Genomic DNA, 18,857 nt, shown 5'->3' with positions numbered 1-18,857 from the left:
ATTCATAGGGCTGGGCCCTAAATTAATGTACAGCCAAGTTCTCCGGCTTAACCCGATTGGTGGATGAGGCTAGGAGTCGGTACTTCCTTAACGCTTTCAGTGTTTTGTTGTCATTATCATCAGTAGGAAATACCGGGACTCTGATTTTCTTCAGGGGTTTTGGCCCAGTTACAGCGACCATAGAAGAAATCCAGTGCTTAGAACCTTGGACAAGGGAGACTTCATTGACTCCTTTATTTATATATTTTATTTTTAATTAAAAAATAAAGGTAATCTTGATACATCTCTTTGCAGCCTTTGGGCAAAAAATACACCCTTTAACAAGACTATAGGAAACACGATACTTATCTTATCTTGGCACACAAGGCTGGAAAATAAATGCAATGCTTCCCCTGAAAAGTTTTCTTCTGAAGTCCCATCTCTAGCTCTCCCCTGATGTGAAAGATAAGTACTTTGCAAACATGGGAAATGGGGCCCCAGTGAGGAATAAACTCCAAAGCTTCTCCAAAGTTTCTAGAAAATCTTCAAGCACTCCAAAGTTTCTAGAGTGTACCAGGCATCAGAGAACTTGAGCTGATCCCGATGCTACCGAACAGATTCTAGCTCAAGGAGAATGCATAGTTTAGTTTTTTGAACTTAGGTCCAAAGGTGCTGGCATCTAAATGATACACCTGCAATCTTTAGCTGCTTCCTTGGTGAAATTAAATTTATTTTAAAAACTTTTGATCAATTAAAAAAGGTGCCCCTAATAAATAGAGACAACAGATCTTTCAAATCTGTATACTTGATTTCTTGATTTTTCTTTGTGAGGAGACCTCGGGGTTGGGGCAGGAGAGGCAAGGGGATCAGGGGGTGGCCCGTAACAGTGGCCAGTCCATGTGCGCCATTCTAGAGCTGGGTCCTCCTCTGAGGGATGCAATCAGCAGTGCAACAGCACACACCATCCCAAACTAACCCACACTGGGAGCAGGCGAGGTGGGGCCTAATAATGGCGTAGTCTCACGAGAGCTCAGGGAGCTCTCGCAAGGTTTCGGTTCTTGCAAAGAGTTGCCCCGAGGTTTCAGTTCTTGCAAGAGTTGTCCCGAAACCCAGGAACTATTTAAAGGATAGCTGGCCAGTGATGATGGGCCAGCATGTGAGGACGGCTTAAGCTAGAAGGAGCCCAGTAACCCATACCTTGCCCATGGAAGTGTTTCCTTGGGGGTCTTGTGAAGGCAACAAGCCCCCATGTATGGAACTACGCCACCTCAATGCCAAAGGACTCTTAGGCCAGTCTGGATTAATAAGCCCGACACTAGAGGACGGGGCCCTCTCCAGAAGGACTTGTCATTCTTGTATTCTTGTTTTTTATATATACACAAGAGAGCAAGAAGCCCTATTCACATGTTATGTTCAATGCACATGCATTCTGTGTACAGTGTATGCACATATAGATCTGTAGGCACATATAATTATCCTAACGTTATGTTCAGCGCACATTCAGTAGTACATTTCTTTTAATGTATACATTGCATTTGAAGGGCCTTCACCCAGGTTCACTTTTAAGATGAACACATGTATGGTCATTCGCACAACAAGATGTACCTGTGTGCAGATGCCTATATGCACATACAGCATAATGTCTGGAGACAGAGGAAGAGCATTCTCTCCCCCCTCCCCAAGATAGCTCTGTAGTCTTTGCAATGGCAGAACATCCATTATCCCAGTTTTTGAACATCCCATAAAAATGGCTTGTATTGGCCCATCCCCAATTAAGCACGGATTACACAGAAGAAAGCTACACTGGTGAAAGAAATCCCTTTGGTAACTGCTGTTCTGAACCAGTTTCAAAGCTCAGGATAAAGAAGGCACGATCAAGGACCATCTCTCTGGCATTATGGAGTCTCTAAAGAGCTTCTTCTCCTAGTACAAAGGGAAGCAGGGCTCTTTGTATGCCTCTCCCAAGCCTCTGTTTTCTAAGCATGCAGTCCCATTTGGAGGAGAGCTCAAGCTCTGTGAGATCTGTGGAGAATGTGTACACACGACATTGGAAAGGTGGACATAGTCACATTTGGGTCTCTTTGCCGCACCACAACCCACCACATGGGTTGATTTCATCAGGTACAAAGTGCACACGCTTCCAGTTTATGCACTGTTTTGTTGTAGTAGTAGTAGTAGTTGTTGTTGTTGTATTTGGGTTAGTGTCTTCCTCTTTGTCTTTTAACTTGATGTCGTCTCCTCCAGGGAAGTTTCTGGTGTGGGCTTAGGAGACTCCTCTGTCTCTGCAGTGATGTCCAATGGTTCCTTGGTGGACTCTGGCTCGTCTAAGGCCTGACCTTCTTCCAATCCTTGTTTCTGAGCTTGGCTGTTCATCTTCTCCTCTGCTTCTATCTCCTCTGAAGTGGGAATGGAGTTTTTCTTGGGACGGCCTTTGGGCTTGGTGGGAGCTTCCTGCCCACCTTTCAAAACCTAGAGCAAACCCATTTTAAAAGCATTTACCACCATTTTGAAATGCAATAGTATTTTCTGGCCACATCATATATCTGGAAGGGCATCCACCCCTGTACAAGAGATCACCCACAAAACATTTAGAAGGAAATATCTTCATGGAAGACTCCACCCTGTTTCTCTGGTAACATAAAAGTTGGGAGATTAATTTTTATATGACTCAGTCTAGCTGTACTGATTTATAGAGCAATCGAAGCTTCAGTACTGGAGCAACTATTACTCAAATCTGGGTGATTCAAGTGATTCAAATTTGAATCAAAACGTCCCTTAAAAGGGCAATTTGATTTGAATTCAAATCAAATCTTTGAAATTTGATTAGAATTTAATTTGAGAATCATTTGGCACCTTTTAAAAACCATTCAGGCCCCCTGGTTGGTTAAAAAAAGGCATCAAAAGAGGATTGAATTGATTTGAATTTTTGGACAAGATTCGGATTTGATTCAAATTCAAAACGAATTTTCAGAATTCAATTCAAATTTGAAAAGAAAAGAAAAATTCATTTCGTGCACATCTCTACAAAATATCACCAACAAATGTCTTCCATATTGTGCATTCAGTTATGCATAGCTTAGTTTAGTTCTGGATTGATTGATTGATTGATTGATTGATTTCACTTTTATTTCCCACTCTTCCTCCAAGGAGCCCAGAGTGGTATACCTGATTATGTTTCTTCTCCTAACAACCCCGTCAAGTAGGTTAAGCTGAGAAAGAAGTGACTGGCCCAGAGTCACCCAATGAGTTTTCATGGCTGAACTCAGGTCTCCCAAGTCCTAGTCCAATATTGTAGCCACTACACCACTCTGCTTATATGATTGGCCCGTGCTTTATGATTGGACCTCTATGGCCTATGATAAATTGGACATCCAGCATGTTGCTTTCCCCAGGCAAATTGTGCCATGCCTGAACAGGGACTGATAGGCTTATGGGCTTGGCTATAGCATAGAATCAGGCCTAGATTCCCAGCTGCCTCTACCACACTCTGCTGCTGCCTTATTTGAAGCTTTGTAAACTCAAGACAAAAATCCCAACAAGGCACAAAGCCGGGTTACATTTATGCTCCAGTGGGCATTAGAATAGTATTATCCCATCCTTGAGATTTGGTAGGTGACACATTTGCTAAAGAGGAAAGTGAAAGTGAAAGTGAAAGTACCAACTGCACTAATGAAACAACATTGTGTAAAAGCTCTTCCTTTCTCGGCCATGAGTCTTTATACTTAATGAGGTCAACTATCACAGCACTTACCATTTTCTTCCATTTCATCCTGCGATTCTGGTACCAAGTCTTCACTTGGAGCTGAGTTAGTCCCAGCGACTGGGCAAGATCCAGCCTAGAAAACAAAGAGATTCACATGAATGGCAGAAAAGATGGCATGTAATCCACAAGCCAAGGTCTGATTCAAGTACATCCTGCAGAAATTGAACAAATACGGCTCATATATGCCAAAGAGAAAATATCAAGGAAAGCTGAATGACAGCCTCTTGTAATGGGCATTTTCTTTTTAATTCAGAGGAAAGATAAAAATCAATGACTGTATGAGGAACCAAAGAAAGTTAGCCTGGTGTAATTAACTGAGTCACAAACGGAAAAATAGCAAACTAGGATTTCCTTACTTGGAAGCGTGTCCCATTGAACTCAGTGACACTTATGCATACTTACAAATAGGAGTAGTCGCTTTTAATAAATAGCTTTTCTAAGCTGAAGTGGGACTTATTTCTGAGTAAGCATGCCTGGGTTTGGACAGTGCGGTGGCTGACATTCTGTGCAATTTTCCACCTTTTAACATGCATAACATGCTAACTCAGCAAAGAGGCACCTTTTAAAAGTAGTGATTCTCTTTATTTAACAGGGGAAGAGCAACAGACCCTGTCCGCCCCCAGCACAACAACCTTCCAGTGGCTGTTGCTGGTGTCGATCATGTTTCTTTTTTAGATTGTGAGCCCTTTGGAGACAAGGAGCCATATTAATCATTAATTAAATTAATTAATATCTATGTAAACTACTTTGGAAACTTCTGTTGAAAAGTGGTATATAAGAGCCAGTGTGGTGTAGTGGTTAGAGTGCTGGACTAGGGCTGGGAAGACCCAAGTTCAAATCCCCATTCCGCCATGATACCTGCTGGGTGACTCTGGGCCAGTCACTTCTCCCTCAGCCTAACCTATTTCACAGAGTTGTTGTGAGGAGAAACGTATGTATGTAGTACACCACTCTGGGCTCCTTGGAGGAAAAGTGGGATATAAAATGTAAATAAATAAAATAAATAAGTATTCTTCATATTAATATGTGCACAGATGCACAATAATGCACTTGTGGAAGATGCAAGCTTTGTGTGAACACAGTTGTGCGATCAACAGCCATTGTGTTTGTGCAATTACTGCAACTTGCTCTTGTGCAACGGCACACACATTTCATTAAAAGGCAGGTGGAAAGTTGTGCAGTATATCAGCTGGTAGCCAAAGGTCCACGATCCTTGCACACTGTCTGCATCAGGCAAGTTCAAATGTTAATTTTTATGGGGTTAGAAATATCATCCCAACCATTTACTAAGACCAAAGAAGTTTCAACCCCAGGAGGAGAACGTAGATCAGGAGTTGGCAACTTTTCAGAAATGGTGTGCCAAGGTTTTGCATGCATTTTTACATTTTAACATTGGTCTTACACAATTAAAATATTTTTGGCATGTTTTTAAAAAAATTAAATTGAAATACAGATTTTACCAGTGTAGTTGTTCCTGGACAAGCAGGATTTCTGAGAAACTCCCACTAATAATGTCCATCCCTGGATATAGTGGACAAATTTCAATGTCCCTTTCTGGACATGGGGGGTGGAAATCTAGCACAAATGAACAGGCTCCTGCTAAATTCGGTAGTGCAGTTCAAGAGTTAGTGTGAGTGCCACTCAAAATCATTTCGTGCCCCATTGCTGGCACATGTGCCATACCTTGCTGAGCCTGGCTTGGATGCTATTTTCTTTATGGCAAAACACAGTACTCAGCACCATGAACCTTGAAGACCACATCAGTGCACAGCAATAGGAAAAGGAACAGATCCACCTAGTCCTTCAGTGAAGTGGCCATATTTTTTAGGATCCAACTGGAATAAAAACTGGCTTCCACCTACATTATATTCTACATCAAATATATTCGCAAGCTTATGTTTGGGATAAAACATCATCTCTAGATCACTTGTGGAATCATCCTTCAAGTTCTTGTGCAATATGTGAATTGCTTTTATTCATTCATTCATTCATTCAATTTCTATACCACCCTTCCGAAATGGCTCAGGGCGGTTTTTGGTTGTACGAAAGCTAGAAGCTTTACAAACAGAGCTTGTTATAGATTCAGATTTGAGTTTCACTCAAATCAACCTAGGCCTCCAGAGCATAAGTAGAGCCTTGTTGGATCAGGCCAAGTACTTTCTAGTCCAGGATTCTGTTTCCCACAATGGCCCACCAGATGCCTTTTGGATGTCCCCATATATCTGCCATTGCTCCCCTACAATTAGCATTCAGAAGTAATGTCTGAACTTGGAGGTAGCATATACTGGCCGCATTCACGCTCAACGGGGAACTGGAGTTGCAGGGACCTGTGCTTTTCTTACAGTTATGTCTGAAAACATGCAACTCTAGTCCCATCCATTGTGTGACCCAAGGTTGCACTCAGGAGATTCCAATTTGAACCATCAGATTGTAGTGAGTTTCACTGCTCCAAACTGATGGTCCACAGAGCCTCTGTTCCCTCCAAATGCAGCACTAGAGGATGCATTTGGCCAGACTGGAGTTGAGGGAGGAAGCTCCTCCCTCTCTCTATGCATGATTGGCTGTGTGGGCTGTCCTTCAAGCAAGAAGGAAGCCCACAAAGCCAGCTCCCTCTCCTCTCTGCAGTCTTCCTGACTACAGAGAGGACGCTCTCCCTGTTATTCGAATGCGGACAGAAGAGCGGAATCATGGGCTCATTGGGGGTAGCAGAATCATGGGTTCATTAAACTCGCAGATCCTCGTGACTTGCGAATGCAGCCACCATAAAAAAGAGTGGCCATTGGCTTGTCTTCTATGAACGTGTCTAATCCACTTTTTAAAGTATCTACATTCCTCGAAACAAAGTTATCTGCATTTACGTAACCAACAGATCCAGAGACCAATAGGCTCAGGAGAGAGTGAAATAATAATCTCCTCGGATGAAACTTGCTAAACAAGGAAACCTGAGTGAAACCTGCTGGTATTGCATATTACTTATTCCTCTGCCATGTTCAACATCAGTGAACCAGAAACACAAAAGGTGTGAGGGCAACATAAGCCAAACCTCCGGCACCCTGGCACATCTCACGCACACCAGTTACATTGTTAATGAATCTTAATTACGCTGCCATTTCCTCTATTTATTTATTTTTAGCTGTTTACACAGATATAACAAATAAAATGTCTCCCTGTCCCCAAAGGGCTCACAATCTGAAAGAAAAGAAAGAAAAGAAAAGGAACATATGTTATACACCAGCAACAGCCACTGGAGGGATGCTGTGCCAGGGATGGATAGGGCCAATTGCTCTCCCCCTGCTCAATAAAGAGAACCGCCACTTTTTAAAGATGCCTCTTTGTTCACTTTGCAGAGGAATGCCTTCAGTCTTCATCCAGAAGCAAAACACACACAACTGTGCCTCAAGTACCCTAACTGAGCGACAGCCTTGCCGATGCATGAGCAGAGCGCAAATGTTCACACGGGAAATGTGAGCACGTGCCTCATCACAGCGAGATCACCTGTAACCCTTGCAAACTGCCGCTGTGCCTGTGAACCACAAAGTAGTGCTGTCTAGGAAACAAAAACAACAAACAGAGGAAGGAGGGGAGAGGCTGCAGGACAGAGGCACACACTCCTCAAGCTCAGTCATGTACAAAGCCAGGAAATTAATGCAGCCGTCAGAGCGCATGATTGATGGTGTCACCAAACCAGTCGTGTGAGGTCCCAACAGCATGCTAGCCCCATAAGGGCTCGAACTCTCATGGATATGGACACTTTGCTACAGGTATGTAGGATTTCTGCAAACAGCACATCTGTACACATTCCAAACATCTGGCAGTTGCAAGTGTCCAGAGGTATTTGGAGCACCATCAATGGAATTCTCTGCCACAGGATGTGGTGATGGCCATTAGCTTGGATGGCTTTAAAAGGGACTTAGACAAAGTCATGGAGAACAGGCCTATCCATGGCTTCTAGTGTGGTGGCTATAGGCCACCTCCAGCCTCAGAGGCAAGATGTCGCTAAATCCCCGTTGCAGGAGAGCAACAGCAAGTGAGAGGGCATGCCCTCACTTCTTGCCTGTGGGCTTCTCAGAGGCAACTGGTGGGCCACTGTGTGAAACAGGATGCTGGACTAGATAGGTGTTGGGCCTGATCTAGCAGGACTGTTACTGTATATGTTCTTATGAAAGGGTAGAGGGTTCAACAAGGAAGCCAAGATGAAGACATTTGCAAAGCTCAAGATCTGATCATAGGAATATAGGAAGCTGTATTATGCCGAGTCAGAGCATTGGTCCATCTAGGTCAAGCCTACTCAACTTAGGCCCCCCGTTGTTTTTGGACAACAACTCCCATAATCCCCAGCCACAGTGGCCACAAGCCAGGGATTATGGGAGTTGTAGGCCAACATCTGCAGGAGGGCCAAAGTTGAGCAGCCCTGATCTAGCTCAATATAGTCCACTCTGACCAGCAACAGCTTTCCAGGATTTCAGGCAGGGACCTTTCCCAGTCCTACCTGGAGATGCCTCCAAGGACTGAAAAATCTGTGATGGCAGAGACAGACGTCACTCCCAGCACTGATAGATGTTCTCATCAAATGTACCACCACAGCCAATAGATTTTTCTTTTTTGATACAATTCCCGCCCCCACCCCCACAACCACTTTATGATCCAGTTAATCAAACCAAATTTTAAATATTAGAAATGCATAATTAGGCCTTCTAGTAAGAGATATTCTCTTTCTGGTGGGAACCTATAATATAAACTTGAACATTTATTTACGGCTGCAGTCAATGAAAAAGTGGTACCATGCCTGATTCTGTTACCCTCGGAAGTGCACTGCTGTGAATTTGGGGGGGTTCACAGAAAACAGTAATGCAACTTGTATGTGAGACTGCCTAACACTCCTAGCTGTCTATGCCAGCACCGCTACCACTGGTATGCCTCCCTGAAACTTTGAAAACATTAGTGTGTGTTGAAAATACACCCTCATTTTCACCACCCACAAAGTGGGCAGATAATATGAGGGGACACTTTTAAACCAGTACTATACCAACCAGCATCAACGTTCAAAAGTGTTACTTTAAAAGATATATATGCCAATACTTCGGACTGAGAGTCAGAGGCTGATCAAGCCTAAATTGATCAAGGCGTCCTGCTAATGGAGTAAAGATGCACCTTTTAAAGTGGTGATTCTCTTATATTTAGCAAGGGGAGAGCAACTGGCCCTATCCAACGCCAGCACAGCACCCCTCCAGTGGCTGTTGCTGGTGTCCACTTTATGTTTTTGTTTTTATGGTCATGAGCACTTTGGGGATAGACAACCATTTTATGTTTATTTTTCTGTGTAAACTGCTTTGAACATTTTGGTTAGAAAGTGGTATATAAATATAGTAGTAGTAGTAGTAGAGACAGATCTGAACCCGAATTTTACATCCAAGCCCAGTCCTCTAGCCACTATGCCACACTGCCAGTTGTTTCTAGTGTCTCTAGTAATTTAAATGCAGCAATACAATTATTCAATACCTTTTTTGGAACTAATTGGAACTTCTTTGGAACTTCTTTGTTGTAAATGGCCCACAGATGCAAGTTTTGGGCAGTATAAAAATGTGTTGAAACTCAGCCTAACCTACTTCACAGGGTTGTTGTGAAAGAGAAACTCAAGTATGTAGTACACCACTCTGGGCTCCTTGGAGGAAGAGTGGGATATAAATGTAATCATCATCATCATCATCATCATCATCATCATCATCATCATCATCATGCAGTTCCAAAAGACCTCGAAGAGCACCTCAGCACCATAGGGGCCACAGAAATCACCATCAGCCAATTACAAAAAGCAACTTTACTGGGAACAGCCTATATTCTGCGACGATATCTATAACAACAGCAACAACATTGACAATAAAATTCTGGCATCCCAGGTCCTTGGGAAGGACTCGATATCTGGATAAAACAAACCAGTCAATAACACCTGCCTGACTGTGTAAATAAATAATAATAAATTAAATTTAAATAAATAAATGAATGAAAGAATAGAATAGAATAGAATAGAATAGAATAGAATAGAATAGAATAGAACAGAACAGAACAGAATAGAATAGAATAGAATAGAACAGAATAGATAAATAAGATAATGCAGATATGCAATTCCCTTGCATAATCAATAAAAGTCTTATGATGTGTTCACTCAGTCTTATGTAATGTGATTTATTCATGCATTGCAAACTGATATTCTGTTGCCAGTATGCTCTTCCCACATTAGGCTTTTTCTGTCGTGGAAAAAAAACAAACCCTTGTTTCCCCCTACTACACTCAGCCTCATCACACCATAGAGTGGAAATATTTAGGTCACCTTTTCAAAGGGTATGAGGAAGGAAATAAGTGTTCTCCTCCGCTGTTCCCCATACGTATCACTCCACATAAATCCATGCTGGCATGTAGCAAAACACTCCCAATGCCTGGTATGTGTTTTCCACTGACATGATCTATTCATGTAGCCTTTGATTCTCAGGAAAGGAAGCTTTGAAATCTAATCTGACCAAGCACTCGACCAACAGCAGACTCATCTTCACATGCTCAGAAGCCATCACTGGGCTCTCAGCACCTGAACAGCTGAGGAGGGACAGCTCATACCAAGCGACTGTTCTTGCGGGGGCTGAGAGGGGGTCCCACCCACAGACCTCCCCTCCCTGCTCAACCTAGATTTTTCTCCAGCTCTAAATCACACAAGTCCCATTTCAAATAATGGGGATAGTTTGGAGTGTCCAAAATCACAAGATTGCTTGCTTCTTTTTAGTGCACAAAAGAGCAAGGGTTGGCTGCATTGCATGTGCAAATAGTTGCTTCTGACTGGTAGATGTATTGATATATTTCCTGAATTATTGTCACCATCTTCCACACCAGCTAGGAAAATGAAACGTATCTGGTTTGTCTTTGTCTTGTGAGGGGACCACCCAATGAAATTGACTGGCAGGGGATCCAGGGTGGACACAAGGAAGTGCTTCTTTGCATCATTGAGGTGTGGAATTCACTGCCACAAGATGTCATGATGGCCACCAGCTTAGATGGCTTCAAAAGGAAACCCTCAAAAGGGACCTGTCTTATGGCTATTTACCATGTTGGCTGTATGGAACCTTTAAGTTTAGAGGTGTCACGGCCCAGACAGGCACAGGCCTGATTCACAGTAGGGAAACTGAGTCAAGCACTCACGAGGCAGGTTTCGCATCACCACCACCCCTTGGATCCTGACACCAAAGCAGAATGTAAGAAAGCCTCCGAGCTCAAGTCCTCCAAGGTATCCCCCTCAGGGCTTCAGTTTCCGAGGCAGCACCCTGGAACCTGAGCTCACTACAGAGCAGGCCTCTCCCACACTACCACACCGTGCGATTTCTCCACACCAGCACAGGCAACAAGTTCAGCACGAGCAGAAAGAACAGAGAAGGAGGCTGTTCTCACAACTGAAAACTGGGTAGGACAAGTGTCCTACCCAGGTTTGAGAGCTGTGTACATTCCCAATTTTTTGGCTGTGTGGAGCAAACAACTAGGTAGGAGGAGGGAGAAGTGATGGTGTGGTAGAAGGAGCTGCATAGGACAGTGCCATCCTACCACAACTACTACTACTATATATATATATATACCGCTTTTCAACAAAAGTTCCCAAAGCAGTTTACATAGAGAAATAAAAATAAAGATGGCTCCCTGTCCCCAACGCGTTCACAATCTAAAAACGAAACATAATACAGACACATAGGAACATAGGGAGCTGCCATATATTGAGTCAGACCATTGGTCCATGTAGCTCAGTCTTGTCTATACAGACTGGCAGCAGCTTCTCCAAGGTTGCAGGCAGGAATCTCTTTCAGCCCTATCTTGGAGATGCTGCCAGGGAGGGAACTTGGAAGCTTCTGCTCTTGCCAGAGCAGCTCCATCCCCTTAGGGGGAAAACCTATAGTGCTCACACATCAAGTCTCTCATTCATATGCAACCAGAGAGAACCCTCCTTAGCTAAGGGGACAAGTCATGCTTGCCACCACAAGACCAGATCTCCTCACCAGACCAGCTCTCCTCATTAGAGGAGAATCTTCGCTACTGGAGGGATGCTGTGCTGGGGTAGATAGGGCCAGTTGCTCTCCTTCTGCACAATAAAGAGAATCACCACTCCGAAAATGCACCTCTTTGCTCAATTAGCAGGTTTGGGAGCTGGGTGTGCTCCTAATTTTCAGTTGTGTGAGAGTAAACAACCAAGAAAGAGGAGGGAGAAGTGACTGCATGGGAGACAGGAGCTGGGTAGGACAGCTTTCCTCCTACCTTGGTCAGATGCTGGGTATGAAAACTGGGTAGTTTTCATAACCTGAGTAAGACACTTGCCCTTCCAGTTTTTGGTTGTGTGAACAGCCTCAAGGAGTAGCAGACTACAAAAGGCTGCCTCTTTAAGGCTTACCCTCTCCAAGTATGGGGCAGGGGGTATTTAACCTGGGCTAACCCCTGGGCTCAGAGGTACAGAAGAGCCCAGTCTGCATCTGACTGCTGCTCAGTCAACTTGTTCCATTGGAGCTCTCCAGGGTCCTGCAGCCTCCAGGGTGCTGAAGGCTATTTAGATCTCCCAGATGGGTTGTTCTGGGCAACTAAGGCATACATCCTGGCTCAGCCAAGAGATTTTTTTTTTCTTCCCCAATTGGGATGGAGCAAGAGCATCCCCATGCAAAATGAGAACGCACTCCAGATCCTCAATATAAGAGAAGTTGACATGCGTAGTGGGGAGGGGGGACCCATTTCACAGTGTCATTTAGTCTGCCTGTAGGGACCTCCGTAGGAACATAGGAAGCTGCCTCTTACTGAGTCAGACCCTTGGTCCATCTAGCTCTTTATTGAGCATGGGGATAGCAACTGGCCCTATCCATCCCTAGCACAGCATCCCTCCAGTGGCTGTTGCTGGTGTCTATCTTATGTTTCTTTTTTAGATTGTGAGCTCTTTGCAGGACAGGGAGCCATTTTATTTCTTTATATCTATGTAAACTGCTTTGGGGGATTTTGTTGAACAGCAGTATAAAAATATTTGTCATTGCCATAGCTCAGTATTAACTACACTGACCGGCAGCGGCTCTCCAAGATTCCAGGCAGGAGTTTCCTCCAGCCCTACCTAGAGATGCCAGGAAGTGAACCTGGGACCTTTGCCTGTATCCAGGATGCTGTTCCATTCAGCTATGAACCCATCTCCAAAGGGGAATATCTTACCACAGACAGTGCTCACATATGGTCACCCATCCAAATGTGAACCAGAGTGGACCCTGCTTAGCAAAGGGGACAATTCATGCTTGGTCCCACAAGATCAGCTCTCCTCCCTAAAGGATGAGGCTGCTTCTAAAGTTGTCATCATGCTGAGATAACTTGGGCATCTTGAAGGAATCCAGCATAGGAAAGCCAACCTGTACAGAACAGAATGCTGTGCAATGAATCTGTCCTAGCTGTATCATCTCTTCTGGCCCACTTCCCACCATTATTCTCCGCCGCCTTCCTAGTCACCGCCCCTAGCCAGTTAGGCAGACTTTGCTAACCTGTCTGGAGTAGAGAGGTATTTCTGCTTCTGGAATTTCTTCTCCAGCCCCATGAGCTGCAGTTCTGTGAAGATGGTCCGGCTGCGACGCGGCTTTTTCAGGCGGGGGGTGGGCTGCTCGGTCTCCGATTCGCTGCTCCCGTGAGTTTCGCTGGCTGGCGTCTCTGAACAGGTGCTTCCCGGGGGTGGGTGTGGTGAGAGAACCCGAGAAGTGCTGGCTGTGGGGATGAAGTGGGAGACCGCTGAGGGCTGCCTGGTGATGACAGAGATGAGAGGATAGGCCCGCAGGGAAGGGGAACCTGGGAAACAAGTGCCAGAGAAGGAAGAGGATTAACCCACAGGCCTTGGCGTTTAAAAGTTTGAAAAAATGTGATGCTATAGAAAGAGAAGTTAGCGACTAGTCCTCTAAACCAGAGGTCCCCAACTTCTGGTACTCCAGCTGTTGCTGAACTACAACTCCCATCATCCCCAGCCACAATGCATGGTAGCTGGAGATGATGGGAGTTGTAGTTCAGCACCCGGGTACCACGGATTGGGAACCTCTGCACTAAATAAATGGCCTAAACAACTTACAGCTGCATACGCTTGGGCTCAGCGTTTATTCCAAGTTGCCTTTAGTTCTCTGGAAATTGACACTGGAGGCTACTTGGGGCCGAGAACACATATGATGCATGCAATCCACAGCCACACAGAAGCCTTTGTGCCAGCCTGAGGACCTGATCTGAGCTCCACAGCTGGCACAACAGCAGGCCTCAACTTCTGCTCCACAATCACGGCACTGGCCCACATGGGACTGCGTTGAGTGATCAAGGAGATGTCCATGGGATTCCAAGAGGGTCTCCCACAGTAATGGAGTGACATGGGCAGGGGGCTAGATTTTGTGGTGGTTCCACCATCCTTGTCATCGCTAGCCTCTGCCCCTCCCTCCCTTCTTCTCAAGTATTGTCTTTGCAGACTGGCAGCAGCTTCTCCAAGGTGGCAGGCAGGAATCTCTCTCAGCCCTATCTTGGAGAAGTCAGAGAGGGAACTTGAAACCTTCTGCTCTTCCCAGAGTGGCTTCATCCCCTGAGGGGAAGATCTTGCAGTGCTCACAGTTTTAGTCTCCCATTCATATACAACCAGGGTAGGCCCTGCTTAGCTAAAGGGAGAAGTCATGCTTGCTACCACAAGACCAGCTCTCCTCTCAGTGGTGTGTGTGTGTGTGTGTGCATTCTCTCAGGTAGCCAGAGTTGGGGTGAGGAGGAATGGTATAAATACTCTATTACTCCTTTCCCTATTTATACACTGCTTTCCCACAAAAGAGCTGTATGCCGCCTAGAGATTTACATATCAGGCGGTATAAAAATATGATAGGTAAATAAAAGCTCTCAACGCAATTTGCATAGAATGAATGAATGAATGAGGCAGTTCCCAATTCCAAACAGCTCACAATCCAAAAAGAAACATAGGTTAGACACCAGCAAATATACAAGCCTCCCTGTCTTCCCATTTGAAATGTTGGAAACAGAGAGGCTGTTCTCACGACCAGCCTAACCCTGCCTCGGCTGCCTCAGGCAGCGTTAGTCTGGTCATGCAAAGCGGTGGGATCCTCATGGACTCCTCCGCTCCCCGCCCACCTAACCCCCTTAACAAGCTCGGCTTTTAGCAGAGCTTAAGGGTGCTCTTGCACCCTTAACCCAGCTACCAGTTACCATGTGTGCTGCCTAAGGAGTCGGAGAGACGGTTGCATAGAGTGCCCATCTGAGGGGGGAATCCCAACATGTGCTGCACATTATGCACTGAGGGATGCCCGGAGGCCAGAAAAACCAGTTCTGGTCCCAGATCCCTCTGCCCTGCTTCGTGCTTCTTGAAGCTACACAGAACAGTGTTGCCCATGTGGACATGTGGGAGGCACGCCGAAGGCTTGGTCATCTGGGGGGAAGGTGAGGTAAAAGCAGCCTTCCCTGGGCCCTCCCCACCTGGCTGGGGCAATTGTGTGAACTGCCCCAGTGTGTTGGCTGAATAGTTTCTCTGAGAACACCATCCCCGTCCTCATACAGAGGTACCAGCAAGCTTGCTACCTGATGCCTTCTATTTTTTCCCCTCCTGCATGTTTCTAGTGAGGCTCCAAAGAAACCAGGAAAGCTGTTAAAAAGCAATAAATCAGCCAAGCTCAGAAACTGGTGAAAAGGTTCGGGTGGCTTACCCTTTGGGAGGGAAACATTTTTACAAGGGTCTGGCTTCAAAGGAGCTTAGCCAAAGGATATTCTATATCAGAGCAATCAAGGTTAATGTTTGTTTTCCCATCTAGGTGATCTACAGGGGGTGGGGGGTTAGTTGGTTGGTTCAGGAACTGCTGTGATATAGGAAGGCCAGAATGACTCCAGAAAATAGCATTTGTGAAACATGACATCCATCCACCACCTTAGAGGGTGGATTCACACAATCATCTGGGCTGGGTTCACAAAACCACAAGGATCCTGGTTAAAAAGTTAATCAAGATTAGTGAACCAGCAGAACTGATGGTGCAAACCACAAAGAATTTCAATGCAATTCTGGTCAAACCACTCCGGTTAACCAATATTTAACCAAGATAGATAGCCATAATTAAATCCTGGTTATCTGTTCTGGTTAAATGCTGGTTAACTGGAGCAGTTTTCTGGAGAATCTTTGACCAAGATAGCCCTGAAGTTAATCCACTGATTAACTTTGTAGCAGGATCAAATGTTCACACTTGTGATGGTGTGAACATTTTAAAGTTATATGTGGAGCAGGAAATATTGAGGGGGAAATGTGAATCTTATCTGAGTCATCTTTGTCCTCTCTAAAAGTGTTTATTATAGAACCGATCTCTAGGCCACAGGCAGGCAGAAAGTAAATCAGCAGGGGTGGTCATAGCTTCATATCCTATAGCTTCATATCCTGGATGTTCTGAGGCTTTCTATGTAACTTTCTGGTCTAAATTTGTGTTGCAGTCTGCAAGATTTTACAAGGTATGTCTAAGTTGGGTACTACTGATTAGTTGGAAACTATAGCTTAGTTTGATATTTTTATTTCTACATTAATTTTAAGTTACATTGATATGTACACAGTGGCTGCATTCGCACATCATGCAGAACTGCGGGGCCAATGGACCTGAGGTTCTGTTCCCCGCCATACCCCCCTCTCTCCTGTCCACATTCTGATGACAAGGAGAGCATCCTCTCTGCAGTCAGTGAGAGTGCAGAGAGGAGGGGGCACTGGCTGTGTGGTTCCCTTCTTGCTTGAAGGGCAACCTGCACAGCCAATCACAGAGGGAGAGAGGGAAGAGCTTCCTCCCTCAACTTCGTTCCAGCTGAATGCAGCCTCCAGTGCTGCAGTCAGATAGAACGTAGGTTCCATTGACCCTTGGTTTTGAGCAATGAAACTCATTCCGAACCAAGGGTTCAAACTGGAGTCTCCGGAACGCAACCTTGAGTCACAGTAGGGATGGGACCAGAGTTTCATGTGTTTGGATGTAACGGTGAGGAAACATCAGGCCCCTGTAACTCCAGTTCTTCATTACATGTGAATGCAGCCTGTGTGTGAGTGTGTTTTCTTTCTTTTTTCTGATCATGCCACCTAATGGTACAGCAGGAAAATGACTTGATTAGCAAGTCAGAGTTTGCTGGTTCAACTCTCCGCTTGTGTGTTTCCCAGACTATGGGAAACACCTATATCAGGCAGCAGCAATATAGGAAAGATACTGAAAGGCATAATCTCAGACTGCATGGGAGATGGGCAATGGTAGACCCTTCCTGTATTCTACCAAAGACAACCACAGGGCTCTATGGTTGCCAGGAGTCGAAACCAACTCAACAGCACACTTTACTTTACCAAAATGAAGTTTTCCATTTCAGTTTCAGGAGGGGCGGTCCTTTCATGAGGTGAGGTGAGGTGTTCACCTCAAGCTGTGGATCTGGGTGCACCTGCCGGATGCCACCCTCAGCTATGCCACTGCAGCCACCCTTCACTGAGTGGTGGCACAACCACCACTCATCAAAGAGCCTCTCTGAGACTGGCATCAGCCACTTCTTCCTTCCCAGGGTGCATGCTTCTACCTTCCTTGTGTATCAATCAGTGTTCCTTCTAACAGGGATTCCCAGATGTTGTTGACTACAACTCCCAGAATGCCCAGCTGTAATGGCTTTTGCTTGGGGATTATGGGAGTTGTAGTCAACAACATCTGAGAATCCCTGTTAGAGGGAACACTGGTGCCAGTCTAGTAATGAAAAAGTGAAGGAAGTGGGGGAAAGGACATGATTAAAGCGCAACAGTCTACTCTGTGGAAAGGGCAGGAGTCTGTTTTTCAATGGTATCAATGCTCTGCAAGAGCTTTTCCAAATGGGAATTAAATGCAGCTTGGCTACTCTTAGGCTGGCGGGAGGGGGGGAGTTCATACCAAGGAACCTTTTACAGCAACATCAGGATGGCGACAGAAGCTGCTGTTCATACAGCCAAGGGCATTATTCAGCTTCCCCCCTGATAATTTGCAAAAATGGTGCATTACATGCATATATACATAAGCCTTTATTACAGTCAGAGACCAGCATAAAATTACACATTACATGGAGGTAATACTAGAGAAAGGTTACATATTGTTATAGATGATTGCAAATATGATGATAGCTATGATGATAGCTATTGTGAAAAGGCTAGAATTTAAAATAATAATTACAATTTTAAAAGAAACAAGCTACATTACTGAGAAACGAAACATATTTTCCCATAATAAAATGCACAAACAGGATAAAAGGGGAGTTTAAATAGTAATAGTAATATAGCTGAAAGTAATTACATACATGTTATAAAGCTAATTTAAAAATTGAGATTGGTTGAAACTATAATGGTTACCATAAATTAGAGTACTACTAAAAATGTTAAACTTACACTAAATTACACTAAATGGTGAAGTAACACTACATTAATCAAATCAAATATTATGCTCCACCATAGCACAAATTGTTGGATACAAAGAATATGGAGAAGAGCGTTATCAGGAATCGGATCAGGGGAGCCCATCAGCTATCATCTTTCACCGGATGCCAATCGCAGCTGCACATGCGTCCTTAAAATGTTGCAGTGCTCAAAATGGCTTAACTTCAGACTCTTCCTGCTGCAATCCAGCCGCCCATCTGGGAAAGCTCCAGGGTTGTGTCTGTTTGCTTGTTTGACTATATTCTTATTGTGAACCACTCTGAATGATTTGAAAACGTGATTCAGAAACGTTTGGGAAAGATAGAAGCCGCAGGACAGACACCACTGAATGCCACAAGCTCACACAAACCTGGTACCATCAAAAACAGGGTGTGGTGGGGGGAGGGAGAGAACCAAAGCTGAAAAAACTTTAACAATTAACGGGGTCCAACAGATAAGACATTGGCTGTAAACTCAAATGACACAGGTTCTATTTTGAGTTCTGACTCACTCCATGACCTTTAACAAACCATTCTGCTTGGCAGTCTCCATTTCATCTATTGGCACCCCATCCTAAAAACATATTCTTGGAAATCAGCCCGAATAACACTCCCCTCCTTGCTCCATGTACAGAGTTCTCCATACAATAACCCTATCGGGTAGGCCTGTCTT

At 44.7% G+C, this 18,857-nt stretch overlaps 1 protein-coding gene across 1 annotated transcript in view; it reads right to left on the bottom strand.

The window, feature by feature from the left end:
• Positions 1-256: 256 nt before the first annotated feature.
• The window catches only part of BARX2 (BARX homeobox 2), a 50,291-nt gene continuing 31,690 nt past the window's right edge, over positions 257-18,857 (bottom strand). The window contains exons 2-4 of the mRNA XM_053269876.1: positions 13,273-13,570; positions 3,731-3,815; positions 257-2,448 (exon numbers count right to left, since the gene is read on the bottom strand). Coding sequence (XP_053125851.1) covers positions 2,200-2,448; positions 3,731-3,815; positions 13,273-13,570 — 632 coding nt within the window. The 3' untranslated portion in view covers positions 257-2,199. The remainder of the gene's footprint in view (positions 2,449-3,730; positions 3,816-13,272; positions 13,571-18,857) is intronic.

The sequence above is a fragment of the Hemicordylus capensis genome, chromosome 8, assembly GCF_027244095.1.
Source record: "Hemicordylus capensis ecotype Gifberg chromosome 8, rHemCap1.1.pri, whole genome shotgun sequence".
Taxonomy (NCBI): Eukaryota; Metazoa; Chordata; class Lepidosauria; order Squamata; family Cordylidae; genus Hemicordylus; species Hemicordylus capensis.
This window is presented reverse-complemented; position numbering and strand designations above follow the sequence as displayed.